The sequence below is a fragment of the Nuphar pumila genome, chromosome 6 (genome assembly GCF_984573655.1).
Source record: "Nuphar pumila chromosome 6, dmNupPumi1.hap1.1, whole genome shotgun sequence".
NCBI lineage: Eukaryota > Viridiplantae > Streptophyta > Magnoliopsida > Nymphaeales > Nymphaeaceae > Nuphar > Nuphar pumila.
Window position 1 is genome coordinate 12219926 of NC_143254.1, and position 10547 is coordinate 12230472.

The 10547-nt window shown below is 40.6% G+C and overlaps 1 protein-coding gene across 1 annotated transcript; it reads left to right on the plus strand.

The window, feature by feature from the left end:
* On the plus strand, positions 1 to 4581 carry LOC149833982 (cytochrome P450 CYP72A616-like). The gene is made up of 5 exons (XM_090009251.1): positions 1 to 286; positions 1063 to 1283; positions 2636 to 2880; positions 3581 to 3953; positions 4156 to 4581. The coding sequence occupies exons 1-5, from the start codon at positions 1 to 3 to the stop codon at positions 4579 to 4581; spliced, it is 1551 nt and encodes a 516-aa protein (XP_089865377.1).
* Positions 4582 to 10547: the final 5966 nt, after the last annotated feature.

Below are 10547 nucleotides of genomic sequence, written 5' to 3' on the forward strand. Positions count from 1 at the left end.
ATGGAAGATGAGGTGGTACCTATTTCTCTATTCATTGCTGCTGCTGCTGCCACTGTGTGCCTGGTGTGTGTGGTGAAGATTGCACACTCTGTATGGTGGAAGCCCAGGAAGTTTTCAGAGGCTTTCAAGAGGCAAGGGATCAATGGCCCTCCATACAGACTCTTGTATGGTAACAACAGGGAGGATTGGACCATGAAGGAGCAAGCATGGACAAAGCCTATGAAACTTTGTCATGACATAGTGCCACGTGTCATGCCTTTTCTTCATGAAGTTGTGAAGAAGCATGGTGTGTTAGTTTTAGTCTTTGATCTTTGTTTCCAAGGCAAAGGCTTCATTAGCTTATAGTTTTCAGAATCCTTCATTAGTTTATAGTTTGTAGAGTCTTTCCATGAAAATGGGTTCATTTGTTGATTTCAGAACTTGTCCATTTGGTACCTTAAAAAGTATTTGGATTTGGATGCTTGACTCGGGTTCCTTTTGAAAAAAGAAATAAAAAATGCTTGTTTTGGTTTTCCTCCTGCTTTTCAACAAGTTTCTACAACAGGTCAGCTGTTTGTTATATTCTTCAGGGGTGCGTGTGTGCACTGTGTGGTAGAATGAACGTTAAGGCCCTGTTTGGAATCTAGGAACTGGGATAGGAGTTAATGCGTTTGGCAAAAAGTTTGTCAAACTACCACCTGGTGGCTATTTGGAAACTGGTAGCTGGGATGGGAGCTAATGCATTTGGGATGGGAAGTGGCATTGTATTTACACTAAAGCATGGAATTGACAGCTACCACCTCTATCAGCTGACACTTCCCATCCCAGCTGCTAGTTTCCAAACAGAGCCGAGATTATTTTATCACCTTCACAATTTCCAAAATTTTAGTGATTCCTTGGCTCGCACCACCAAAAGTGTGAATGTATATCCACTTATTCAAGAAAAGCAAAAAGACTTCCTTTATGAGAGTGTTTGGAATTAGAAAGTTACAGCTCATATGTTTTTCCAAGTTTAGGAAAAAACTAGAGAGAGAGAGAGATGTTGCACTATGATTTGTGAAAGTTGGATCTTACAAAGTGCAGGTAAATTGGCTCTCACCTGGTTTGGCACAACTCCTCAGCTGATTGTCACGGACCCTGAGATTGCAAAACAAATCCTTGCAAACAAGTTTGGCCACTTCCAGAAACCGCCGCTAGAACCTCACCTAAAGCTCATATCCGATGGCCTTTTCAGCATGGAAGGTGAAAAGTGGGTAAAGCAAAGACGACTCATAAATCCTGCTTTCCATTTGGAGAAGCTGAAGGTTAATTTCTTTTCTATATATCCAACTCAAACTCTTTCACAATAATTTTTGAGCAGGAACTCCCTCAACTTCCAACAAATTGACTGTTATTTTGCATCACGTGATCTTAGTTACTGCTCGAATCTCTTTTTATCGATAAGCACATACCACCAATTCGATCCCTAGGAAAAAAAATCCAATCCATAATGGTGATTACAATAATATATGTTTAGCAGCAAATCGCATTATTTGAACACAAAGATCTGTTTCTCATATCCCTCTTACCAAGAGAACACTTAGTGTAGCATCCGAACTAGTTTGGCAACCTATGGTATTTACCATGACAGGCTACAATTTTGCCTTTTATGGATGCATACACTATTTTGTCCTTTGCTTCTCAAGTCGTATAAAGTAAACCCCAAATTGTGTCGGCACTTAATCAGTTTTGTGGTGATGGCCAAGCTGTGGGTACTTTGAACCCGAGACCCCTTAGTTATTATAGTCTCTCTCTCTCTCTCTCTCAACCCCCATGTCGACAGTAAATAAATAATGCAAGTTACCTCCTGCATAGAGTGTGAACTGGATCGAATAGCCACATGCAGAAATGGTCTGGAGCGACCTATGGGTGATAGTGGGTCCAGTAGACTGGCCCAAAGTCAATGTGGCTCCACCCTGTAGTCGAGTCAGATCAGTTAAAGACCTGGTTGTCAAGTCAGCATGATTCATGAGACAAGGTGGTAACTGATGCTGATCTGGAGCAAACTAAGATCCAACCTGGATCCAAACAGATTAGACCCAACTATAACTCTCTCTCTCTCTCTCTCTCTCTCTCTATATATATATATATATATAGAGAGAGAGAGAGAGAGAGAGAGAGAGAGAGAGAGAGAGAGAGAGAGAGAGAGTAAACATCGATATTGAAGACTGCCAGGATTACGTAGATATATACACAAACTTGGATATCACACCATCTCCTGATCTCTGTCATAAATATTCGCAATATTTCACAATTTTATTGTGATATTCTGAAAGTGTTGCTCATTCTTTAAAAAAATGTGATATTTTCAAAATATCACCTATTTCGAAAATACCACATTTTTAACATAATATCAACCAATAAAAACTTTGCTAATAACATCTATATATTTTTTGTATTACTCTTCAATTTTTTTGTATTACTCGTTTTACCGAATTTTACCTCAGATTTTCCAATAAAACCCATACATTTTCAATTTATCGCATCCTTTTCCTTGCCGAGATTGTCCAGAGAATGAGATTTGTGGCACCGCCCTTGATGCTCCTCAAATTGTGGAACTCATGATAAGTAGTAATCTTAAGTTACCAACCAGTTCTCATCTGTAATTTGTAAGCAGGGCATGTTGCCATCATTTTCCACCAGCTGCGATCAGTTGGTGCAAAGATGGGAAAAAGCAGCCGGTCCTCAAGGATCCTGCGAAATGGATGTGTGGGTGGAGCTCCAGGATCTTTCTGCAGATGTCATCGCGAGAACGGCCTTCGGCAGCAGCCATGAGGAAGGGAAGCTTATATTCCAAATGCAGCAGGAACAAGCCAATCTGATGACAATAGCAACCCGATCCATCTACATCCCTGGGTTTAGGTACAGTTAAACTGTTCTATCTTCTGCAGAGCATGCTCACTGGACATTCCACTCCATCAAGAGAACTGGAGTATAAAGATATATGAGAAATCATGTGGAACCAACCAATATGGTTATACGTAGATTGCCAATTTTTTTAGCATAATTTACAGTCACATAGTCTGAAATGACCATGTGGGCCCACATACCTGGCTAACGGTGGCTCGATTTGTCCATAAATGGGAGGGCGGATCAGGTACATTGCACACTTTGAGTGTGCCGCCACACCTGACTGCCCTCCATCTCTGGGTTACAGCCTGTCAGCTGTGGGGCTCAACAGAAGATGGAGGGCGGTTCAGGTACAGCGGCACACTAAAGTGTGATGTGATTGCACCTGACATGCTGTCATAAATGAAGGGACATTTGGAGTTCCAAACTCAGTGTGTGTCTTGTCTTGTACACAAGTTGAAACATGAGAGAGAGCTTTCCTAGTGAGCACAGGGAGTCACCGTAGGATTTTAGATCAAGGGCACCGGTATAGGGCAAGGTCAATGCTGCACCTCTCACCGAGAGAAAAAATCACTGGTTTCTCTAAGACATTACAAAAAAAAAAAAAAGTTTCAAAGAGCTGTACACATGAATTGAAGGATATGGTTACATTACACTTGTAGTATCACATGAAAAAAATAGTTACATGTATACATATACTTCTCTGACCCAGGTTTCTGCCCACAAGAAGGAACCGCAGGAGACAGGAGCTAAACAGAGGGATTGTTTCCATGTTTAGAAATATGTTGGACATGAGAGAAAAGGAGAAGTTGGGGATTGTTAGTAATGATGATTTATTGGGCTTATTGCTGGAATCAAGTAAGAATCACAATGAGCATGGGAACGGGGGAATGACAATGGACCAAGTAATAGAGGAATGCAAGCTTTTCTATTTTGCAGGCCATGAGACAACTTCAGTACTGCTGACATGGACAATTGTCCTGCTGAGTATGCATCCTAACTGGCAGACACTTTCCAGGGATGAGGTTCTTCAAGTTTGTGGGAAGAATGCTCCCTCTTTTGATTGTTTAAGCCACCTAAAGATTGTAAGCAGTTGATTTCCTTCTTGAAACCATGTTTGCAATGATTTAGTACAGAATCGATAGAAAGAGATTTGAACAGGTTCAGTCCACGCACATAAGTAATCACAGTTGAGCTTGTGGTTGCTTTTGATGCCAGATCTTTCATTTCTATACAATTCCAAGCCTTCTAGTAGCTGTCTTAACATTGTTGAAATCCACCTTACAGGTCAATATGATTCTATATGAAGTTTTAAGGCTGTACCCACCAGCATTAACAATAACTAGACAGACATACAAGAAAATGGAACTAGGAGGTATCACAGTCCCGGCTGGAGTTCGGCTTGTTTTACCGACACTACTGATCCATCACAACCGCATGATTTGGGGTGATGATGCAGATGAATTCAAGCCACAGAGATTCTCAGAAGGAGTTTCCAATGCTTGTAAGCATCAACTAGCTTTCTTTCCATTTGGTTGGGGTCCTCGGATCTGCATCGGGCAGACATTTGCTATGATTGAAGCAAGGTTGGCTCTTGTTAAGATTCTGCAACATTTCTCCTTCGAGCTATCGCCGTCCTATGCTCATGCTCCACACATTCGTGTCACTGTGCATCCTCAGTATGGAGCTCAAATCATCTTGAGACGCATCTGAGACTGCCATGGTTGACTCCCTCGGTTTTGCAGGTTCTAGTGCTAGAACATGGCGGCCACACACACCTACAAGAATTAGTCTGTTTGTGAGATGCTGGAAAGCACTATAGACCTCCTTTCCTATGAATAGTATTGTGACAGTTGAATAAATAGAGGTGTCTTGTAAATTGGTGTTTGGTTATGGCTGCCTATTGTATTAGTTTGTTTCATGAAGTTAAATAGAGTTTTGTTGCTTGCTTACGGCTACTCAATGAATTTTGGTTGGTGTCCCTAATATTTTTATAGTCGGGAGGGGTGTCGAGCATAATTAGTCAGAACCTCCCAACTTGTCAATAACAAGTATCCATTCGGATTTCTACTTTTTACTTTGCACATTGCATCATTGGCGACACAAAGATGACCCCCCCCGCTGTTCGTAGGTATTACTTTTCAGAGAGAGAAGAATACAAAGTGAGCACAGTAAAACCATAACATAATTTTTTTTCTTAAAACATCATCATAGTTTCATAATCACAAGCTTTCTCAGGCTACATCATTCATACATATAATGAGTTGAATAAAATAAAAACATAAAAGTAAATCTCATCTCCAATTAGCTGCCTATGGACACCTGCTAAAACAACGACTACTTCGATCAACTTTGATCGATCACCTGACACCTACAATTATAATTATAAAAAAAAACGAGTCTATAGCTCAATAAGAAATATTTATAAATAACTGAAGACTTTGACAACTATAGTGGGCTCTAAGCCTCTAATCTTAGTTTAGTTTTTACAATACCTAACACATGTTTGTTTCTTTTAAATACCTCCATTAATCTTCTCAAAACTCATAAGCTAGCACTCACTCCATGCTAACTACTGTACTAAATTGGCTATGGGCGTAGTTATAACCCATGTAGAATACCTCAATTCTACGTGTTGGTCAAGTCACGAGATACTCCAGTGAAAAATGACTCACTGGTAGCTAGTCGGAGAGTCAGACTAAAGAGACCAAGGAAAAAATAGTTATTTCACTTCTCGAATGGGTTTGGATCTCTAAAATCTAAACTTCTCACTAAACCTAACCCAAAACTAGTCTGGTCTAGGTTAAATCCAAATCGAACCTTCCTGGTTTAGTTTCGAATTCCTCAACTTGGATCCAAATCCGAATATATTCTATTATGAATCCTTAACTGATCTCGTTTCTATTTCATATACTGGATCTAGATCTGATATGACTAATATGAACCTTAGTTCACTTTAAGTTTGGCATAAAATGAAACCAAACTGATTCAGTCTAGGTTTGGGTCCAAACGAGATCCAAACCAGCTACATTATGGTTTGGTCCTACTGGATCCAAATCTGATAACTCGATCCAAACCTGATTATGTATTGATTTGGTCCAATAGGATTCAAACCCAATCCAGTCTAACTGGATCTGACTTATGGTAGAAAATCGAGACAATCACTGTCTTGATTTTGTTCATAACACTATATATATATATTACTTAAACTTGCGAATGGTTCAAAACTCACCCCAACTGAGTTGGTCTGGGTGTGGACTTACCTGACCCGGTCTGGGTTACACCCATGTCGGGGTCCTTTCTGACTCAGTTCGGTCAAACTCGAACCAAGTTAGTCCTAAGGCCCAAAAACTGAGACAGAGCCATGCTCTGTCTCGTTCGTTCTGTTGACCAGGCTCGGTTTGGGTTACACCGAGACATAGTCGGATTGTACAACTACCTGAGACAGGGAGCTTGGCTCTCTATCCCGTCTCTCATGTGAGGCCGAGATAGTGAGCCCAAAGCTCACTGTCTCGCCTCCCTCTTGATCTGACTCGGTTCGGGTGATCCCGAACCAAGTTCATCCCGTTTACATACAGGGATACAGAGCTTTCGCTCTCTGCCTCTCTTTCCTCAAACCTGACTCGGTCTGAGCAAAAGCCCAAACTGAGTCAATCTAGAATAATACTAAGACAAATAGCAAATACTCTCTATCTTGTCACTAACCAACCCGACTTTGTTTGGAAAGATACAAATCAAGGCAATCAGTGCATCAGGCTGAGACAGAAAGCCTGGTGCTTTGTCTCATCTTGCATATACAACCTGGCTCAGTCTGGGCAAAGCCCAGATTGAGTTGGTCTGCTCCACAGGCTGAGACAGAGAGATCAGGCTCTCTGTCTCGCCCGACAACGACCAAACTCGGTCTGGGAAACTCAGACTGTGTCGGTCTGCATACACCCACAGAGGCAGGGAGCTTTAGCTCCCTGTCTTTTCTTCTTTTTCGGCCCAACTCGGTTTGGGCATGCTCAAACCAAGTTGTGTTCGATTTGAGCCGTGAGAAAGAGCTCAAAGGCTCCCTGTCCTACGCTCGACATGACCAAACTCGGTCTAGGATATCAAAAAATTTATTAAATTTTTTTTAGCTTATGCTCAACGGTTCTTTTCCAATCCAAAGGTGTCGGCAACCCTTTGCGGTTGTCGGCCTTATCATTGTAACTACCGACGTCGACAACCACTATGGTTGTCGGTGCCATCAATCTCATCACAGAAATGCACGAAAGAAAGAAACATAAAAGGAAGGAGGCTTACCTCTTGGCGACATGCCCTATGTTGGATAGTGCCCGATCTCCATCTCTCCCTCTCTCAGCTCTCCTTCTTCCTACCACACACACACTCTCTCTTTCTCTCTATCTCGCTCTCACTCTCTCACTGCAAATGGAAAATAGAGAGAGGGGACCTATGGGCTTTTATAGGCCCATGAGAATTAGGGGTTTCACTTCCCATTAGACCCCCAATAATCAGGGGCATCTCCCTCTCCCCCACTACACTATGCGTGGGAGAGGGGAAGGTCTCCTCATTATTGCACTTTAAAATTTGGGGGCCTTTCCCCTCCCCACTATACATTTATGTGAGAGAGGGAAAGGCACCCCACTTAATCCCTTATTGTCTCAGCCGAACCAGGTGGGCTTGAGTCCACTTGGTCGACTAGGTCAGGTATTAGAATTCTACTGCCCTTAACAGAAGATTCATCCTAAATCTTACCTGGAAATAGATGTGGGAACTACGCATGAATGTTTACTTTGCATTCTCAGATAACTTCATTCTTATTGTGATACTTTCATCTGACTAAAACCATCAGGGTGACTTTCTTTCTTAGTCTATGTTCTTTAAACTCCAAAATCTCGATTGACTCCTCATTGATACTTAAGTCTTCATAAATGTTCAATACTGATTCAATCGTATCTAATATGTGTGAGGGAACCGACACATATTTTTGCAGCATTGATATGTGAAACATGTGCATTCTTGACAATGATTGGGGTAATGCGAGTCTATAGTAGGGCCCACTCTCCGAAAGATCTCAAAGGGTTCAGTATACCTTGGACTCAATTTTTTATTCTTTCTAAATCTCAGTACTGTTTTGAAATGTTTTATTTTAAAAAAAAATGATCACATTGTTTAAATACCAACTCTGATCGCCTCTTATTTGCATAACTTTTCTAGCGACTTTGAGTTGTTAGCAGTTTATCATGAATGAATTTAACTTGTTCTTTCATCTGCTGAACTAATTTTGGCCCTAACAACTTCCTCTCACCTACCCGATCCCAGCATAGAGGCGTTCTACAATGTCTCCCGTATAGAACCTCGTAGGGATCCATACTAATATTGGCCTAAAAACTGTTGTTGTATGCGAACTTCATCAATGGCAATATCTCATGCCATGAGTTATGATATTTTAATTCACAGGTTCGCAATATGTCTTTCAACGTTTTGATAGTTCTCTCTGACTGTCCATCTGTCGGATGATGAAATGTTGTACTAATTTTCAATTGCATCCCTATTATTTCTTGAAAACTTTGCCAGAACTTAGAAGTAAATTTTGAATCTCTGTCAGAAATGATATAATCTAGCACTCCGTGCAATCTTACTATCTCTTGAATAAAGAGACGAGCCAATTGTTCAAAAGAAAAAATTGTCTTGCACACGAGAAAATGTGCAGATTTTGTCAATTTGTCTACAATAACCCAAATTGCATTCAATCCCTCCTTAGTCTTTGAGAATCCAGTGACAAAATTTATCATGATATCTCCTCATTTTTATACTAGAATGAGCAGTGGTTGTAACAGTCCTCCCAAGCTCTGATGCTTGATCTTTACTTGTTGACACATCAAGCATCTACAGACAAACTCAACATCTTTTTTCATTCTATCCCACTAAATTTTTTCTTTTAAATCCCTATACATCTTTGTACTACTAGGGTGGATAGAATACCTGGCTTCTAAAAGAGTGTTTGTTTCATGCCCTTTCTTATGAAAGAGACTCTCTTTCATAGAAAACAAGGCATCTTTCATACAAAGAGTGAAACAAACATGTATATGAGAAATATATGGTGAGACTCCACATAATAAATGCAAAAAAAACAGTTTTCCAAGCACTTTCCTTTCAAACTAGCCCTTTCAAAGAAAAGAAGCTTCCTTTGAGTGGGAGTGTAACAAACACACCCTAAGAAAAAAATATCACTTTCAAATGTGACCTGCATGGCAGATGTAAACCTAACTTATTCTCAATTCTGTCCCTTTATATACTAACAGCGTGTTTAATTGCCTTTTATCTCACATCCTAGGTGATCTGAGATCTCACATCTGTAATACACCCCCACACCGCCTGAGCCAGAGATTCATGTAAAAAATGACCCTCTGCTCTCATATTCTCAGCAATCAAACACGTGCCCCTGTTTCATGCCCTTTCCTATGAAAGAGTAAAAGAGGGACTCTTTCCTAAAAGGCTAAAACAAACATCTAAGTAAGAAATATGTGGTGGGGCCCAAATGATAAAATATCTTTCCTATCAAAATAGGTTCAGCGCCCCCCCCCCCCCGGTGGAGATGCACAGGGCACTTTCTCTTGGGCATCTTTTTTCAAGGGAAAGAAGCTTCCCTTGGGTGGGAATGTAACAAACGCCCCCTAAAAGAAATTTATATACAATAATAGTGCATCCTTTCTTTTCTTTTCTTTTTTTTTAAAGGCAAGCTGGGGATAGGCAGACCTCTTCTACTTTTACAATGATACCATTGGAATTTGAACTTGCAACGTCCCAACACAAGGTGACGTGCACTAGCTGCTCCTACCAGACAAACGCAGCCGAAAATCTTTTACTGCACGGCGTTTGATTATGCAATTTGGTTACTACGTATAGTTACCACGTTTAATATGTTACAAATGTCATGGATCAGATGCGGATCAAATCATGGCATGCATCATAAGATCAGGATCTGCAAGTGGTTGGAAGTTCTGAATCAGATTGTCAGAATGATGGTGAAGAAGATGGACGTTGTTGTATTTGGTGAAATGGCAGAGTTCAGATTAACCAATGCATCGTTGATCACATTATTAACTGAGAACTAATTTAGGGGGGGGGAGTGCAAATTTGAACTATGAAATAATTTAGAGAGACATCACCAACTCGATTTAAATAGTAATGATAGAACTAAAGCTTATTGCAGTAGCTTTCCAGTTTCCACAAACTCTCCCCTACTTGTAATCCTAAGTTTGAAGGACATCGGTGTGTGTGTGTGTGTGTGGGAATATGTGCTCGGACACGTAGGAGGTGGCTGTCTCCAATTGATATTTTGTAGGTTTGAGAGACTGTCTTCAAAACCACAATGGTTTTTTGCTGTCTTTAGTAGCCTAGGCTTGTAATTGTAGTCAAAGATTTAATGGCCTATGCCGCACTACATTGCTATAGATCAATTGTGTTATTCAATGATAAAACGGACAATCAGTCATTTCACCCTATCTTCTGCCCTGACAACCAACGGTGATACGATTGCATCAATAGGCCCACTTAAGGATATGTTTCCACATAATGTTGTATGAACAAAATTCCCCTTAGAGGAAGGGGAATTATATTTGGTAGAGTAACTAAAATATGAAAACTACAAATATGGGCATATCCAACAATTTTTTTTGCAAATCCAACCA